Source organism: Colletotrichum fioriniae (genome assembly GCF_027942845.1).
Source record: "Colletotrichum fioriniae strain IMI 355084 chromosome Unknown scaffold_7, whole genome shotgun sequence".
NCBI lineage: Eukaryota > Fungi > Ascomycota > Sordariomycetes > Glomerellales > Glomerellaceae > Colletotrichum > Colletotrichum fioriniae.
Window position 1 is genome coordinate 1,517,123 of NW_027076843.1, and position 18,373 is coordinate 1,535,495.

At 51.9% G+C, this 18,373-nt stretch overlaps 7 protein-coding genes across 7 annotated transcripts; 5 read left to right on the plus strand and 2 right to left on the minus strand.

Moving 5' to 3' along the window:
- Positions 1-501: 501 nt before the first annotated feature.
- Positions 502-1,464, plus strand: N0V96_006585 (uncharacterized protein; the record flags this gene model as incomplete). Its single annotated transcript, XM_053195048.2, has 1 exon — positions 502-1,464. One exon carries the CDS (start codon positions 502-504, stop codon positions 1,462-1,464), a length of 963 nt encoding a protein of 320 aa, XP_053047619.2.
- Positions 1,465-4,655: 3,191 nt separating this feature from the next.
- Positions 4,656-5,650, plus strand: N0V96_006586 (uncharacterized protein; the record flags this gene model as incomplete). The annotated part of the gene is made up of 2 exons (XM_053195049.2): positions 4,656-4,903; positions 4,990-5,650. 2 exons carry the CDS (start codon positions 4,656-4,658, stop codon positions 5,648-5,650), a joined length of 909 nt encoding a protein of 302 aa, XP_053047620.2.
- Positions 5,651-6,423: 773 nt separating this feature from the next.
- N0V96_006587 (uncharacterized protein) lies at positions 6,424-7,389 on the minus strand (the record flags this gene model as incomplete). Its single annotated transcript, XM_053195050.2, has 2 exons — positions 6,424-7,069; positions 7,142-7,389. The coding sequence occupies 2 exons, from the start codon at positions 7,387-7,389 to the stop codon at positions 6,424-6,426; spliced, it is 894 nt and encodes a 297-aa protein (XP_053047621.2).
- A 696-nt stretch (positions 7,390-8,085) lies between these two features.
- Positions 8,086-8,634, plus strand: N0V96_006588 (uncharacterized protein; the record flags this gene model as incomplete). The annotated part of the gene is made up of 1 exon (XM_053195051.2): positions 8,086-8,634. The coding sequence occupies one exon, from the start codon at positions 8,086-8,088 to the stop codon at positions 8,632-8,634; it is 549 nt and encodes a 182-aa protein (XP_053047622.2).
- Positions 8,635-10,357: 1,723 nt separating this feature from the next.
- On the plus strand, positions 10,358-12,056 carry N0V96_006589 (uncharacterized protein; the record flags this gene model as incomplete). The annotated part of the gene is made up of 2 exons (XM_053195052.2): positions 10,358-11,421; positions 11,483-12,056. 2 exons carry the CDS (start codon positions 10,358-10,360, stop codon positions 12,054-12,056), a joined length of 1,638 nt encoding a protein of 545 aa, XP_053047623.2.
- Positions 12,057-13,082: 1,026 nt separating this feature from the next.
- N0V96_006590 (uncharacterized protein) lies at positions 13,083-14,246 on the plus strand (the record flags this gene model as incomplete). Its single annotated transcript, XM_053195053.2, has 3 exons — positions 13,083-13,982; positions 14,044-14,136; positions 14,208-14,246. 3 exons carry the CDS (start codon positions 13,083-13,085, stop codon positions 14,244-14,246), a joined length of 1,032 nt encoding a protein of 343 aa, XP_053047624.2.
- Positions 14,247-14,877: 631 nt separating this feature from the next.
- Positions 14,878-16,339, minus strand: N0V96_006591 (uncharacterized protein; the record flags this gene model as incomplete). Its single annotated transcript, XM_053195054.2, is given in 3 exon segments — positions 14,878-15,639; positions 15,709-16,277; positions 16,291-16,339. The coding sequence occupies 3 exon segments, from the start codon at positions 16,337-16,339 to the stop codon at positions 14,878-14,880; spliced, it is 1,380 nt and encodes a 459-aa protein (XP_053047625.2).
- Between the last annotated feature and the right edge of the window lie 2,034 nt (positions 16,340-18,373).

Genomic DNA, 18,373 nt, shown 5'->3' on the forward strand with positions numbered 1-18,373 from the left:
ACATGTCTAGACCCAAGACCAATGACGGACCTCGACCAGGACCCTTGCTAAACCAACTTCTCAATTGTCTCTTGTGGCATTGTCAGCAATCAAGACCGTTGCGGTGTGGCTTGCAAGGGGCCTTGCCTTGGCCAGTACCAACTGGCACCAACCAAGGAGTGAGAGACCAGGGAGTATGACGTCACCAAATAAGCGCCCCTCGCCAAGAGCGCGATGGCATCGAATGAGGTCAACGACTGAGATGGGCGTGAGAGCCGTCAGCAAGAAGGAATCTTGCTTGTCAGGCCTGTCGGCTAAACAAGTTCTTCTGTCCATTGCAACATCAACGATTTACCTGGACAGTCGAGTTTCGAAAGACTGTCAAATATATCTGCAAAGTCGGCACCTCCATCGGCTGCATCCGATCCCGATTTCTATGCATCAAATCACACAAGGATCATCCTCCACGAACCACTGCTCTCTTTCACGTTAGACAAGGGCCATTTCTGTACCTGCGGCACCATGAGACGAACGAGTCGCATATTGCTAGCTTCGCTGGCCCTCCACTCCGCAGCATTCGCACAGTCCGACCTACTGTCAAAACGTGGGCTGGCTTTCCAGGGCGACGACCACACAGCCGACAGCCAACTGCTCACCTCCGCAAAGTCGTTGATCAGCTGGTATTACACATGGTCAACATGGCCTGCACAGGCCCTGAACAGCTCCATCGCGTTCATCCCGCTCATCCACGGCGTTGATGACGCTTCAGATTCTGGCCTCAGCACACGTCTCAACGCACTACCTGAATCATCAACCCATCTCCTCACATTCAATGAGCCCGACGGAACGACATCATCTGGCGGTAGCAGCATCGACCCAGAAGATGCCGCTAAAGCCTATATTAAGCACATTGTGCCCTTCCGCAACTCTGGCTCCCGCAAGTGGAACATCAGCCACCCGGTCGTCACCGGCTCCCCGCAGGGCATAGAGTGGCTGCAAAAGTTTAATGAGTCATGCTACGACATTGATGACAACGGCTGCCCGACCGACTTCGTCGCCGTGCACTGGTACGGCGACGTGACCGGGCTCAGGAACCACCTCGACGGGCTGCGGGATTTCTACAACTCCACATCGCTGGACCTCAAGTACTGGATCACGGAGATGGCCCTCCCCAAACAAGATACGGATGCAACTCTCGCCATGATGAACGAGAGTCTGACTTATTTGGACGGGTTGGACTATGTCGAAGGCTACGCCTGGTTCGGTGCCTTCCGCAAGGACGAGGCCAATGCATGGACCGGTAACTCCGTGTCGCTGTTTGACGGCGACGGCGGGCTGACAGACCTTGGTGCTTTGTATCTCGGCGGAGACGAACAAGGGTTCGAAAAGGGCCAGAAGGGCGAAGGCAACTTTGCCGGCTCGCTGTCTCCCACAAAGGCGCTGCTCTGGACAACTATTCTTGCCGCTGTAGTGACGTTGTGGTAAACATTTTCAGAACCAATCATGGTCGAGCAGAGTATTCTGTCTGATTGATGTTGATTATGAAGACATGTTTACAGTTTCTTTTTGCACTTACGTACAGTTGAGTGTGCCGGTCACACAAACATAGCACTTATAGCGAGATTGATACCTCTTTCATTAGATTCTTCAGCTCATACAATAGACTAGAAACATACAATCAATACATACCCATATGTATAACACTTAAGCGCAGATAATTTTTTGAAACATCACCCTGGAGACTGTAGCTGTATCAATAAATAAATCCAGTGGTTCTGTATAAAGGTACTCGACGATTTCCAGTCGTCTGCCCTCATTCACTGAGGCAGCTCGTGTCGAACATGTTGCTGATTAGATAGCTCGGGAGAAACCGCATGAGCATATCCCCAAACGGACTGTGTATTCGGACCACCAGTCTTTGAGCCGTCGTTCTCAGTCATCTCTAATGTTTGTGTGGTCTTCGCCGTCTTCTTCTTCTCGCGCAACAGCATCACAGCCAGTGCCCCGGCGATTATTGCAAGAGGCACACCGACGCCAACTCCGATACCTGCCGCGGCGCCCGGAGAAATGCTGCCTTTGCTGTCTGTATCACTGCCCGTAGGGCACGTACCAGTGCTGTTTCCAGTGGTCGATGTAGCTGCGGGACTGTCTCCAAGATCCGTGCTTGCCGCTTCGTTTAACGTGATCTTGCCGGGAAGACTGACGGTGAAGTTGCCGGTCGCGCAATTCTGCAGGTTGCTGCAAGAGAATCGTGCGTTGCCACAAGTCCAGACGCCGATATGAAGCGAACTGTCTATGAGACGTGGTTCCACATATCAGCGTTTATCCTCATCGATGAGATTGCCTGGTAGTTGTTCATTAAAGCCGCACTTACCGCCTCCAGGTATGTCGCTTTTGTCGCAGTATTTGGGACACCCGCTTGACTGGAAAGTCTCGTCGGTGCAAGCCCCACGGTACATGGTCAACGTCAAAGGTTCGAAGCAAAGACCATTCGACAGACAATAGTGGTCTTCGAAACAGCACGCGGCTGCTTCGGTGCCCGCGACAACAGGACAAGGTTTGACGACATCGTTGGGGACCCCGTTAGGCCAGTAGCAGGTTTGGCCAGCCGCTAAAGTTGCCACCAGAGATATTATAAAGTAGAATCTCAATTCCATTTCGCTCGGAACGACATATGTTCAACGTTGGCTGCGTGTGGTTCTGTCACCTGTGGGAGGACTGATTGAGCTTGACGAAGGGATATTACCTCGAGATATAGCTGAGAATCCTAAGACATGGGGACGCCCGAGGGAACCTCTTCGAGCTTCTATGGCCCCTGATTTCACCCCGATCAACATTTACTGTCCAAGATTTGAAGTTCTGCATGCATGATCTGAGGTCCGTAAATCCTACATGTACGTTGTACAGAGGCCTGGTAAGTGCTGTGTTGGAAGCGTCATGGACTAGCTGCGCCCCCTCCTACAAGCATTATTGAGAAACTTGATCAATCATGTGCTTCTAGGTATTTCTGAGTAAGCTAAAGTAAACCACTAGGCTGAACTACTAATCCGCTTACAGTGATACGAGTTCTAAAGGCAAGTGATAAGCTACCCTCCCAGAATCCTCATTACTTGCCAAGATATGATGATCTGGGCAAGAATGGTCGTCATTGCAGGCCATGGACTGCATGCTTAGGCAGATCACAGATTAGTGCTTACCGTATGGCCATGCATAGGAGGGCCACGAGAGCTTGGAGACAGAAATTGACACTGAATTTATACCGGTGTGAATTGATAGGTGCTCAGTGCACGTAGCAGGTTCAGATAGTAGATGCATCTTCTCGCATGTCAGCAAAGTCGGGGAGTACAAGCTCAGCAATAGATTGTAAATGATTTCTAAGACTAGAGATCTATGGTTTGTTGCGATCCGATCGGGCGCAATGCTTATGTGAACCTCGATTGCTCAGGGCACATACGCCCGACGGTGTCCAAGGGATGAAGAGTTGTGTCAACTCCGGCTGTTGTCCAATCAATAGCATCGAACTCAAGTGAGAGAGCCCTTGGAATCCATGACTATGTCATTCCCAATCAAGCCGCTCGAAGAAAATTTCCAGCCTTTGACACATTATCCACTTATCTTGCTCGCGTTTGTATGCAAACGCTGGTTGAGAAGGTAAGTATATATAGGTACATAAGTAGCATGCTCCCGCCGGTACTGCCGGACTTGGCACAAACGCGCGTTTGGTGGACAATCTTGACATTTGCGAACCGCTGTCGCGTGCTGTTAGAAAGCATGTAGTTGTTTCTTGCCGCTTTGTCTCAGTAAAGTCGGTTCCTTCTGACAGAACAAGGTTGACGCTACCAGAGCTTGGACGAACCACGGGAATTTCCTCGTGGATTCTCACTTACGGCACAGACAGTGTCCAAATTAGAGGCGGGCCACCCCGTGTGCCGAGAGTTCCACCATCAGGCGGCAATATCCGAATCACGGAATACTTTTGGCGCAATCCACGGCCAAGACACCGCTGAAGCTTAATAGATGCTCTCGAACTCAGTCGATCGTTCCTAGTCATGAATTATAGGGCTCAGGACTTTGCGTTGGTCTGGTTAGTCCTAGCCCATGGATCTTCTCTACTACGATAGCTCAGTAACTGAATGTTTCCCGTCGCAACTTGACTTGACCTCGAACAATTGCTATTACTGTATTTGACTCAGACCATGTAGATATCAGAAGCCGAATGGGAAGTGACGGAGAAAACACAAAATTGACGAAAGGTCTTACTGGCGGTAATGGCCAAGACTTGAAGTAAAATATTCGGTAAGGACTGCGGCTCAGGTCACACTGAAGGAATTAACACATCTCGCCCTCCTAGTCCGCGTACGGACAAATCCGATCTTGAGTCAGATGGGAGTCTAGAAGAGGGACACAATAGCACTTACCTAAGTCCTTCAAATTACTTTGGAAATCGTAAGGCATCGCCTCGTTTTCCCCGGCGACAATTTATTTACAGTTTTGATCTTGGTGCGCGGCCGCCCAGCAACGCATGCACTGGTTTATGAAGAGACGTAGTGCGTCCCCGACGTGAAACTGCAAATAAAGTCTGCGTCGAGCAGCTGTTTCTTTTTGCTCTGGGTCCTCTTCCATCGTCTACCCACACTCTTTTGCTTCTTGCTAACCGTCACTCCTTTGCCGCTGTCATGTTGTTGAAATCTCTTAGCCCTCTTTTGGGCTACCTCGCCGTCTCCCAGACCGTTTCTGCATCACTGTTGCCCCGCGGTGGGGATGACTCTGGTGGTCACCCCTGGATCAATCACGATGCCGTCGTCCCATTCACTCAGAAGGCTTCTGTCGTTGGTGGAAGCTTGGAACTTCGTTTCAACCCTTTCCTCTTCGTCTCAGGAGGTTGCGATCCTTACCCGGCGGTGGATGCTCAGGGCAACCTTGGGTAAGTAAATTCCCTTTCTTTTCAGATGTTTTTCTGGCATAGATTACTCTTCGATGATGACAACATGCTGATACGATGTCGAACAGCGCTGGTCTGAGGCCTACTGGTGGTGGCCGCAGTGGCTGCGGTGACGGTGGCTCGGCTCAAGTCTACGTCCGTCGTGGTGAGAGCCAGGGCCGCAAGGCGATTATCTACAGTTACTACATGCCCAAGGTTCGTTGGGCCGAGGGAAAAAACAATGGTCACCGCCACTACTGGGCCAGCGTTGTCGTCTGGGTCAACCGCTTCGGCTGCGACGACAGCGACATCACGTCCATCTGGCCCGTCGGCATATCCTACACAACCGACCATCTGAACTGGGGCTCGGCTTCTGCCGGAGAAGTCTCGTTCAGGTCCTCGGATGTTGGCATCGATATGGCTACACACCCCAAGATTCAAATCCACGACGAGGCCATCGCGCCTTTCACCGGCGCCGATGGTGATAAGCTTTTTGAGCGTACCCTCATCAGCTGGGATTCTCTCCCCGCGCTGGCAAAGCAGGCGTTGACGGACGTCAAGTACGAGAAGACTCAGGTTCCCTTTACCGACGATCACTTCCAAGCTCAGATTGACGCCGCTTACCGTGATGGTTTCTACGCCGGTGTGAAGAAGGAGCCTGACTGCCCTTCAAACGATGTGCCTCCAGCCGATGACCCGCCCGTCACTACAACGGCCGTGGCTGCCGAGCCTACCGGCTTGGACATATAAAGAGATGGCTATCTAGTTTGGAAGAAGTAGTTTGGCTATTGGCAGTTGAGTTAGGTGGCAATTCTTGAGTGATCAATGAGATGAAAGCCTGTCTTTATCGATCTATTCAAAATTCGATCACCGGTTTATCCATGGAGGACTGGAGGTTGCCATTCGCTACTTAGATGAGGAACAATAAGTCTTGATTTCCCAAGTACCTTACATGTTGTCAGAACCATGACTGAATTTCTCTCACTCGATACCTGATGTACCCTCAATGGTCTCGTTTCCGGCTTTTCCCTAAACCAAATGGGAGCCTAGAAATATCTACTCCAAGTATTTTCTGTGCAGCCCTGGAACTTCTCGTAGCTGGCTAGATAATAGCGGCACAGCTCTTGATTAGAGTTTCTAGAAGTTCACCTCGAGATTAGCAGCATGACCTGAAGAATTATTTGGCTCTAGTAACTACTGCGTATTCCAGGCTCTCTTCTGGACGTGACACTAAAGCGGTGTTGGAACGTTCAGATCGGAACATCCCAGGCGTCATATTTCCGTGCTCCTACGACAGTCACAGATTGTCCATCTCGTGATGTGGTAATCATTGAATGGGACTCAACCGCAAAACTTGACAAACGTCTATTTTACTTCAGGTGAGCTGATAAACCACCAATTTTGCCTTTCTAGACCTAAACGAAGCACATCCGCCTAATAATTATGCGATACTAGCCACCTCCACCGTAAATACAGTTGGTAAGTTCCCGCCGAATCTGCCTACGATGCGGAATTGAGTTCTATTAGATTCCCGACGGCAGAGGCTTGTGCGAGGCGGTGGGCGCCGGCGGGGCCTTGGAGGGCATCGGACCAGCCGGCTCCGGATCAGTGGGGTCACCCCCATCCTCATCGCCGTCGCCGCCCGGAAGATCGGCATAAAAACCCTCGTCGAATGCCTTGTTCAAGTTGTCGCCAAAGTTTTTGTCGATAAAGGGGACCGAGGTGTGCTCGAAAATGGCACCGTCCAGCTGCTTCTGAGCAGGCTCCGGGAGCATGTCCCAGTCGATGATTGGAAGGTTGAGGGTGTTTTCCATGTTCTCGGTGAGCGGGCCGACGATTTTCTTGCCCCAGTAAGCCACGAGCGGATGCGTGGGTCTGCCCACCAGACTAGCTCCCGACGACCATTTAGTGGCGGGATATGAGCCAACGTTGTACACTCCGTTGTCGGTTTGGTAGCTGATTCCCACGGGTTGCGCGGTGTTGACGTCGGCACCGTAAACCCATACGACAATAGATGCCCAATAGTGACGGTGTTCCTTGTTGACTTTGGGGACGTAGAAGGAGTACATGATTCCGGTGCGTTCTTTGACTGTGCCAGTTCTGACATAGAGCTGACCTTCACTAGACCCACAGTCACCATTTCCCTTACCGGTGGGCTTGAGACCGGCACTTCATGAGAATTAGGGTTAGTTCTTAGAAGCCTATGGCCGGTTACCAGAGACAGTGTAGATGTGTACATACCCGAGAAAGCCTTCAGAATTTACGGCCGGGAACGGAACACATCCTCCCAGAACTTTGATGAAGGGCTGGAAGCGAAGTTGAAGTTCTCCCTTGGAACCAGAGGCAGCTTCAGCTGGAAGGGAGTGGATGTCGTCATGGTTCTTCCATTTGCCATCTACGGCCACGTCCTTTGCTCGAGCTTGCAGAGTGGCCGAGAGAACGCTCGGGACACTAGCAAGCAGGAAAGTTGCAAAATTGGTTAGCTTCATTGTTGTTGGTTGAGTTTGAGCTGTTGAAGAAGGTGGTAGATGAAAACCAGTGTATGCATTGGATATTATATATCTCTGGCCACCTGGCGGTTTCCATCGATGCGAGTAGATGTCCAACCGCTGCAGGCTCCGTGGGATGAAGAGAATGAAGCTACCATCTCGTAACTCAAACGCAATATTCCAGCGGCCAAATGAACGGAGAGACACGGTGAGAAAGCATAAAGAGTCGAGTCGTTAGGGATGATACCCACTTTCGACGAATTGCCGTAACCTTAATATTGCTACCCGTTGGAGGATGAGGCTTGTTTACCTAAGTGATCACCATGATCTGTATACGCTAAACGTACAGACCCAGACGCCTCAAAAAGGATTTTTTCACATCCCTAGTGACCTATGAAGCATGATTGAAACATCTCGTGATTCTGTGAAAAACTGAAAAAGCAAAGACGGAAATTTGGACGGACACTCCGAAGTTCATTTGGGCACCTTGATTGCTTCACGAGAACGCGAGTGATAGACCTCTTAGCTGCGAAGAGATTGGCGGATATCTGATGTTTTGTTTACCTAATGGACTCAGATCCAGGCAAATCCTCCCGGCCTTTGGGTTCCTTAAATCTCACAGGCTCCCAAATCTTTAGACTCCGAGGCTGCTGGCCGTATCATCATCTTCAGCGTCAACTTCTTCAAACTGTTACAATGCGCTCTCTCTACTACTACCTCCTCCTCAGTCTCTCCATCTTGGGAGTCTACGCCGGTCTCTTGGAGGAGCATGGGTACACGGTTGAGGAGTATCAGAATGGATTATACATCGTCACTAGTCCTCACTACTCTGGTGGGAACGCTCCGCTGAACAAGGTCAGAATCAACGTCGAGAAAAAAACCATGACCGTCTATTTGGCCTACAATGGCAAGGAAGAGGACCACGAGGACAAGTTGTACATGTCCCAAGTCCTCGCGGCTCTTTGCGACAAGGAAACAATCGATCCCGACGATTTGTGGTGGGTCGTTATTGACGACGTCGAAAACGTCGCTACAAAGACAGCCATGACCCAGTACCGCACCAAGTACGGCCTCCGTTTCAAAGACGAGATTAGAGTCAAACCCGACCAGGAAGCGGATTGGGCTATCTTCAACCAAACGCCTTTTTACCGAGCCGTATACCGTATGCTTCCTCGCAAGGGCATTGACCAGATCATTATCAAGAGGGAGGACGGCCAGAATAATATGTATCTCTCAATCGAGTGATTGCCTGAAGTAAGTTCAATCGTTTTTGACATCTCTGTTGTCGGTGTGTGCGAGTTTGACTGATCAACGTGTCAAGTAGTCAATAACATATCTTTGACTTTAGAAGGATCACATTGATCAGGAGGCTAAAGAGGAGTTGGAAACGAAGTGGTGGAAACCTAGAAGTTCTTCCCAGTGATATCTGGAGCACTTGAACGTAGTTCTTCAGCTTTTGAGCAAAAAGAATATACACAACATCTTACTTTCCCCGCCGATAGGAATCAGGAGTAGAGGGGATTGCCTTATGACAGAGAAATAGTGAAAACTTCTAACCATGAAATTGATTTTTTACGCTCAGCCTCATGATAGAATCTTGCCTCGAACGGGTTTTCACGTGATCCTGTACGGGGTTTAACGGTCGTAACGTGTGTTTCACCAACCCCGTCGGCCCTTGAACAAGATGTTATGGGCCCCGTGGCAGGCAAACTCGGACTCGGTTTATTACTGATATTACTGAAACCCTCCAATGGCTGAATAAGACCGGGAATAAGAGGGTCAGTCTACTGGTAGTTTCCGGCAGCTGAATTTCAATTCTTTCTCGATTCGCTATCCGTATGTTGTTAGGTTTTGCCACGTTACTGACAGCTCGGCTATGATTGTGGGGCGTGGGTAGAATCTCAAGCTGACGATTTCTGGGCCTCTAAGGTGGGTCATTGAGGACGGATGCAGGCCATTGAGAAATCTCGAATAAGTGACATCCCTAGGCAGGATGAAGTGCATTGCAGGACGTGGGCATACTTCACGCCTCAAGTTGTGACGTCGCAGCATATATCGGGGCAACTAGTCCATAGTAAATGAAGGGTCGCTGCGAACCGGAAGAAGTGGGGTTACAACTCCGCTAGCCGAACTCTCAATGAGTGACAATTAATATGGGCTTGAATTGAGTTGACTCAAACTAGCTTTGATTAAACGGTCTGTGAGGCTGATCAACTCGGTTTCTTCGGCCATTCCCGCCCCTCCTCTGCAAATTGCCTATGTTCCCCAACGTAGCCGGACTCACCGATATTCAGCGGCCTGTGCTTCTATGGGTGATGTCTTCGTTCACCGCTGTAATCGCTCGCAATTGAAAAAGGCTCCGGATGGTGTTAGTCGTTTGTTTCGAGTTTCCCAAGCCTAGCAATATACTGTGACGGATAGTATCCGTACAAGCCTTTAAGTTGAGTTGCACAGAATGAGTGATCGGCGAGTTTTCAGACGTTAATGTCGCTACATACACCTTTACTCGGGCGACGCAAATCATTATCAAACATATGTGTCTATTGCAAGTCGGTAACGCCGCCTCTCACATTTGTTCCTTTTCGATTACCTTATATCACATCATCGGCCTCTAGGGAATGTGGAGTTCCTGCCAAGGCACTATGTTCATGGCGTTGAGTAAGTAGAGCAAACTGAATCGTTCAATCATATTTTACCGAGAGTTTCTACAACATTTCCATCCCCCACTGTATTTGAGTTGAATGTGCCTCCATCCTTACGAAATGCTAATTTTCAACAAGACCGGCGCTGAAAGCCAATTTTATTACCAGTAAGGCTACCAAGATGACGGAAACTCCGTCATCGACAGAAATGCCTGTCCTAGATATAAAGAATCATTCTCGCGAAGAGTGCCTTGTCTTTGACTAAGTATGCTTCAGAGGGCACTGCACTCCTTTTCAGTCCTCCAGTCACTCCCTAACTGTCCACAATGATCCGACACGCATTGACTTTGCTTCTGCTCTCCACGACCATCACTGGTCAGGTCACCTCTCCCGACAGCCCTTACAACCCCGAGTCGCAGGATGACGGCGATGTCTTGGCTGAGAGGGCCGTCAACCCTGGAATTAAGCCCCTCCCAAGCGTGAAGCCGGCCCCGGGCCCGAAGCCAGCCCCGAGTGTCGTGCCTCCCCGAAACCAGACGTCATCTCACGTCCCATCGACGTTCTCCAAGTCGATCCGCATCACCACTTCCTCTCACTGGAGTAGCTATGCCCCTTCCTCTTCCCGGAAACCAACATGGAGCCCGCTTTCTTCTTCTACCCGCAAGCCCAGTCAACTTCCATCCTCAACCTGGCATAGCAGTGCCCTGAAGCCGTCGTCTACGCCGGCTCCGATCCATGTGAGTAACGGAGAGACGGTTGCCGCAGCCGTCGGCGCGGTTATTATCGGAGGAATTCTGGGCGGCTTTGTCATGGCGCCCTCTGGTGCGCTTCTCCCCATCGCGGCGGGACAGACTGCTGTGTTGTCGGCAGCGGCCGGCTCTGGAGCCGCTGGATCGATGCCTGAGTTCGAACTGGATCCCGTCGACGACAAGCCTGATCTGCCTGAGTCCGTCCCGGAGGTCAAGCCCACCCAGCAGAAGCCCACTGAGAAGCCAACCGAGAAGCCTGCGACGCCCACGCAGGTCCCAACTCCCTCTCAGTCTTATGATCCGGAGACTGCATCCGAGACCTACAACCCTTGGACTTCCTCGGCTCCCCCATCAGAGTTTCCTTCCTCAACGAGCGCCCCCTTCTCCTGGACCTCATCGGAGCCTGCCTCCTCTCTTGTGACCACCTCATCTGTGTGGAGCACTACCATCGCCACTTCTACTTCATCGGCTGCCCCGACCAGCACTGCTCTCAACTGGATTGACCATGACAAGGTCGCCGCCTTGAATGAGGCAACTTCTCTGGGACTGGAGGGCCAACTCCAACTCCGATTCAATCCCGAGCTGTTCGTGTCTGGAGGTTGTGATCCCTATCCGGCCGTCGACGCCTTTGGAAGCCTCGGGTAAGCTAATGAACCTCTTAAAAGAACGTTTCAAATAGAATGAGCTAATCGTCGTTCACAGAGCTGGTTTGAGACCTACCGGCGGCGGACGAAGCGGATGCGGCAACGGAGGAACCGGACAGGTCTACGTCCGCCGTGGAAGCAGTCAAGGCCGTACCGCCGTCATGTACTCCTACTACTTCCCCAAGGTCCGCTGGGCCAAGGGCAACGACAACGGCCACACTCACTACTGGGCCAGTATCGTCGTCTGGGTCAACCGCTGGGGCTGCGAGGGCGACTCGGACGTATCGGCCGTCTTCCCTGTCGGCGTGTCGTTCACCAAGGACCACACGGTATGGGATACCGCGGAGACTGGTGACATCTCCTACTTGCAATCGACGCACCCAAAGATGCAGATTCACGATAATGCCATGTCGCCGTTCACGGGCGCCGATGGTGACAAGGTCTTTGAGCGCACTCTCGTGGCTTGGGATGCCCTTCCCGACGCAGCCGAGCGCTCGCTGTCTCTTGTTGAGTACGAGAAGACCAAGGTGCCGTTCATTGACGCCAACTTCCAGACATATCTTGATGCTGCGTATAAGGAGAGCTTCTACGGCGCTTTGACTGATCAGCAGGGCTGCGGCGGCACCAACTAGTTGAAGTGAGCATTCGTACTCGGATATCGTGGAAGCTAACAAGTTCTTCCTATGAAATACGCAAATGAGAGTAGCTGACTAGATTGATACTACAATATAATCACCAATTCTGATACATTTGCGTTGAGAGTGGCGTCCATGTCAAGACACCTTATGGAGCCTCTGACATTAGTTTTATTTTTGGAAAAGCCTGGGATATTGTTGGAAATGTGCTGAATGACCTGGCCAACCGGATCAAATACCGCATCTCAGGGCCTGACAATATGATTAATGAACTACTCGGAATGGCTGGTTGAAAGGACAACATTCCGAGACCGTCGACCTCGGGCACGTCATGAAACTCTGCATCCCACCGGCGAAATCTTGCCTATTTCAACAGAGGTCACCACGCTTCAAATCCCGGGAATCCCACTTAGACCGAACCATTGGAGACAGCTATCCATCTCGAACACCCTCTTGGCCCTCCACCTCCACCTTGCCAGGTCTACCACAAAAACTACGAAACGCAGCCCGTCCAATGCCATCTTGGTCGCTAATCTAGTGTTGCCCGCGTTCCGGCCGTCCGTAACAGGCAAGGTGGAGCACTGACAACGTCAAGCGCGGAGCCGGATTTGCTTGGAAAATGCACGAAATGCGGGGAAATATGGGAACGATGGGGATGAGGGATGGTAAGCGTTCCCGCCAGTTAAGCCTGATTCGGTAATTTTCCGCCGGCTAGTTGCCCTATGGGTTTTCCGCGGGTTATATTCCCTTTCACGAGATGCTCGTGGACGTGTGAGGACGCCACTCTTGGGCGACAAACGTCTCCAATGAGGGACCTTGAGATGTGGATGACGGTGGGTATATAAGGGGATTCAAAACTCTTGAGCAACGATTGCGGTCCTGTGAATTTGATTCTCATGTCTTGTTACTTTCTCAAAGTGCTGTATCTTCATCACGAATGCTCTATATTTCAATCCGCCCGCAGCATAGACGCCACAACCTGTGGATAAAGTGCCTCTCTTGAAACTCTCTAAAATCGTCACAATGCCTCACGCAGAATCACCAACACCTGATGCCCCTCCCACCATCAATGGTGTCCAACTCCACGTCAACGACGACCTGCTCTCTGCCAACGAAGTCGAACCCCTCATCCAATCCCACCTCACAGAAGACTTCGACGTCCTCCGCCAACGCTACCGTCAACACGGCTACCTCCTAATCAAGGGCCTCATCCCACGCGAAGACGTGCTCTCCGCACGGGAATCATACTTCAACTCCCTCGCCCCCTCAGGCGTGATCAAGCCCGGCACCTCTCCGCGAGAAGGCATCTTCGACGACGCAAAGTCAGCCGCAGATTACCCCGGCATCGGCGCCGGCAGTGTCAAGAATGCGGCGCCAGGCGAGACGGACCGCTCTGAGATATTCACCGAGGCGGCCTTGAAAGCGCACACCGAGGACTGGTACGCCGGCTCTGAGGACGGGTCAGTCCGGGGCTTCTGCAACCACCCGGTGCTCCGCAACTTCGTCGCCGAGTTCACTGGCTGGGGTGATGAGAACACCCTCACCGTAAAGCGCACGCTCCTCCGCAATAACACGCCGGGGAACAAGGCCATCGGTGTGCACTACGACCAATCCTTCATGCGCTATGGCGAGCCGACGTCCGTGACGGCGTGGGTGCCGATCGGCGACGTCCGGCTTGAGGGCGGCGGGTTGATTTACATGCAGGACGGCGAGAAGCTGGGCGAGGAGATTGAGAATGAGTTTACGACAAAAGCAAAGGCAGCCGGGATGAGCGAAGAAGAGACGAACAATGCATTCAATGCAAACATGATGAGCACCGGGTTTTTGTGCGATGGGCCGGCGGACTTTGGACGGCGGTATGGGAAGAAGTGGCTGGTGAGCGCGTACGAGGCTGGCGATGTTGTGTTCCATTCAGCACACATGGTAAGTTTGCTCTACTTTCATTTCATGAGGTATGCTCGCAAGTTGCTTACTGCGATCCTAGATCCATGCTTCGACCAAGAACTACGACCCTGAGGGGCGTATCCGACTTGGAACGGACCTGCGCTTTGTCGACAAGCGCCGGCCATGGGATACTGTAAGTCATGTTCTGCCTACTTGCTATGCCTTGCTATGCCCTGCTTGAAGGACGTCTCTAACGAACATCAGCGTTGGGATAAGCACTACAGCTTCAACGATGGCGTCTAGTCAGACTAGGGCTGTTCCGCGTGACGCCGAGACCGTCCCGCGGTACGCATTTGCGATGCAAATTGATGTAAAGAGAAGAGATAGTGTCGACAATGACCATGACGCATAGCCAGTGGAATTGAATCATCTTGATTGAAAACTATCAAGTTGTGACCATTGCTCCTTCAAAGTCTTTACCAACGCCCCTGTCTTCCATTGCACAATGGTCCTTACCTGTGCGAGATACTTAATTGTATGTTCTCGTTCGAGGGGGTGTCTTATTAGATGACCGCCTGAGAGGAGTGTTAGAATCCCGCAACTAGCGAGTACATCATCTCGATTGACTTACACAAGGACAGCATATGGGCGGGTAAGTAGTATGCGTTGACAGCCTCATTGGACCGGGCCAAGCCCATAAGCATACATAGATAGAACGTGATTTCACGCTATGTGCTGTTTAGCAGAGTGCAAGAGAACTCGTCCGATTGGAACTCACCTCACTGTCCATCCTCTTCTTCGTTCCTTCAAACCCCGCTGTCGGGTTTGAGCTGTTATAATCCTGAAAGCAGAATATCGCTTTCGAGGCGTAGAAATATCCAAGAGCAACGGTGCCTACATACGCCTTGCTGTCAGCGACTCTCCAGCTCAAAATTCAAGGGAACAGAGCAGCGTTCGTTAGATAGGTATTCTCACCTGGATCCGCGGCCATCCACAACGTTGGGAACGGTCTTCCTTTGGCCACATCCGCCCGTTCATAGAAAAGAGGCTGGAAAGAAAGTGGCTTCTCTTTGAACCACACGTCGACGTCGTTTTGCAACTCCTCCCAAGTCTCTGAGCTGCTCGTTCGAAATCCCGATCCGTCTTCCGGGAAGAAGAGTTTCAGCACCTTCGCAAACAGATAGACGATCCGGTTCGCATGCGCGGTGTCGTCGTTACTCCTAAAAGTCGAAGACCTCTCAAAATTCTCTAGGCAGATCTCGATTGGCGTCCTGCGAACTAGAAACACATAGAGGGCCTGCCGTAGGTGGACCCAGCTCGCGGCCTCGGCCAGCCCGCCTTGGGTCACGAAACGGGCAATGGCGTCGTGATTGAGCAGGTTCCGCGTGCCTCGGAGGTGGTGGTAGTGGGAGTCTGTCTCGTTGTCGTACTCTTCGTATAACCGCATGATCACGACAGCCGTCAGCAGAATAGAGTCCCACGTCTCTGGCGGTTGGGAGAATGCTTCGATAAGCAGCTCTATGCAGCGATTGTGGTAGTACGTGCTCTCCAAATCGGACTTTTCGTTCGTGTCGTCGTTTCCTTGCGTGTCGAAACGACTAGCTAGGGCGAAGATGCCGTTGAGCAAGATCGGCTTGCGGAGGGCGAGGCGGGGGACGTCGAGGGTGAAGGGGCGAGCATCGTGACACGCATCGATCTGGGGTCATTAGACACTGTAGTTTCCTCACCGAAATGACAAATACTTATGTTGTAAGGCAATACTTACCGAAGGCGCGATTCTCAAAATATACGTGCGAAATAAGAAGGCTTGGCGTCCTGTGAAACCACAATGCTCAGGGTCCACGGGCTGAATACGGAATTCTGCATCCGAAATGAGACTCTCAGCTCGCTCCGAGGCAATCTGATGCGAAGACCCGGCCTGCGTCGACGGCGAGTCCCCCAAGAGATATGAAATCTGGAGCTGAGGCTGCACCTCCCCCGACTGCCATTGCCCGCTATCCGAGGTGATGCCATCTCGCGTGGCGTCGAGATACCCGGGGCTTGAAGTGAAGCTATCCCGGTGGTGTGATCGGCTTTCCTGCGGCGGCCCGCTGTTCAATACAAAGCCGATGGGCGCACTGCCGTCGCCGTGAGATCCATGTCCGGTGAATCGTTGTGCGGGGGCTTCGGCCCGGAATGCGTGTGTTGCCGGCGGTGAGTAGTCGAAGTTGAGCTGTCCTTCATATGGCGTCAAACCGTGCGGGGATGGGTTGGACGTAAAGCTGTTGCTTCTGTCGCCCGCTGTACGGACGGACTGGACGGCCGGTGATGAGGATGCCTCGGATGCTGCGTCGTCTACACGACTTACTTCGCTCTTGCGTCGGGCTGAACACAGAGAGTAAGTTCCTGACGTGCATGGAGGGGACTGCTTGATCGGCAAATGGGCAAAACCAAGACGGGGTGGAAAAGACAAAAGCTGAAAAGGTCACCTCGGGGAGGAGGGGGCTAGGAGAAGACCCGAAGGGCCCGACGGGAAGGGTGGGCGCGGTAAAGCATCATCTGAGAAAGGAAGGTCAAAGTCAAACCTCGGTGATCCGCCTTCTGAACTCTGTCCCCGGAGAGAGCCGCCTTTCTGGAGCTGCCCGGCGCATGCTTAAAGCGTAACGTCGTGTCGAAGTGACACTCGAGATCGGCCTCGACGCAGGCGCCGCATCCCGTCGCGCCGGGTTGCACAACACACTTACGATGACGCCGCCGGCAGGCGTCACAGCAGCGTCGGGGCTTCATGTACGGTCCCGGCCGCCGGAGGAGGGGACTGGAGCCTTATGTTTACTTGCGTCTTCTCTCACCCGCCGAGGTCCTACGCAAAAGTCCGAGTGTCATCCGACTGCGAGCCCATCTGTTCGAGTATCCCTAGGTGTGTTGCGGTGTGTGACTGTGCCCTTGTTTGCCGTTGACGCTCCTCTCTGCCTTACCTCGGAGGGTAATCAACTTGACTCTGAATGGGTCGTTGGCGGTGGGCTTGCTTACCGGAATGGGAGCGGGGTGAGCAGACGACCGTACGATTTTGCGGGGGTGGAATGAAGAGAGTTGAATCCCGCGGGATACATGGCCTTTTGAAGACATGGGGAGCGCTTGGTCGGGGCTCGGGATCGACGCTAGGCGGGGGATAAATTGCGGGGTGAGCCCCCCTCTTCAAGGAAGAAATGTTTGCTGTCGAAACCGTGACTTGTTCGGTGTCACGTTCTCCCCTTCGTTGCCCAACGATCCTGTTGTTGGGCAGGGTATCCATATAAATCAGAGTCTCTTCAGTTTTTGATGTAAGTCGAAGTAGGTTGGCCGACTGAAGTGGTCATCGTGAAGAAGTCGCCGGTGATGTTGATGCTCCGAAAGAGAGAGCACCTCTTCAGCTGGGAAGTGCATCGGTTCATGTTCAACATAACCAAGCAGAAGGCCTATAAGAATCACGCAACGTTCAATCGCGGCCACTGGGAAGAGAATACTATGAAGGTACTTATAAGGCCGCCACGAAGGAGCTCTCCGAGAGTCCGGTCAAAATCCCGCCCGATCTCCGGCCTAGCTAACAGGCATTGGCTTATGGCCCGACAGCAGGGCGTCTGTCAAGACACAATAAGACCACAATCGCCGTCGATTACCTATATTATAGACCTCATGTTGCCATTCTTAGTCTAACATCTCGATAGGGTTTATTTCTCCGATGAACGATAGTGTCTAATAGGAGCTTCAGCCGCCCACCCTCGATTTAACACAAAGCCTGGACGATTTCTCTACGCATCACCTGGTTCAAGTGAGCCAGTCTCGTTGATCTTCAGCCTGCTACTCGCGCCAAACCTGCGAAAGTAGACGTGGAACGTCCGGGATATGCTCTTCATCAAAGCACATTCGCCTGTCGTATTCGATTTGCTCTGTATCGCAGGCGTACATCAACGATCACCAACCACAGGAATAAGTCAATACTGTGAGCCTCGTACCGCCTCTACGAATATTACGGCGGCTAAAACAGAACCTTTTGAAAATTGAAGGGATTGCGAGCCTTAAGCCAAAAATGACGCGATCCAAGAAGCCTGAACACTTCCTACCAGGCCACATCGAGGCGCATGCTCAGGCATCGGGCAGCATGTCAAAGTGATTCAACTCACTCATGACCTGCTGATGTAATCGTGTTGATCTGAGGGAGTTTTGTGAATACATACACGCTGTCTCGATTTGCTCTACAAAACCCTGTCTGTGTCACTCGATGCCTGGGTCTATCTCGCCAGATCTATCGCCGATGTCATCTACACGGTGACTAAACTTAAGACGCGATCGCTGTGAGCATGTCGAGAATCGTGGAGAAATACCATGCCCACATACTTCGTTGCAAGTAATTGAGTCGTATCTGACGGGAAGTCCAACGACGGGAATTGGTTGAGTGATCACTTCTCATCCCA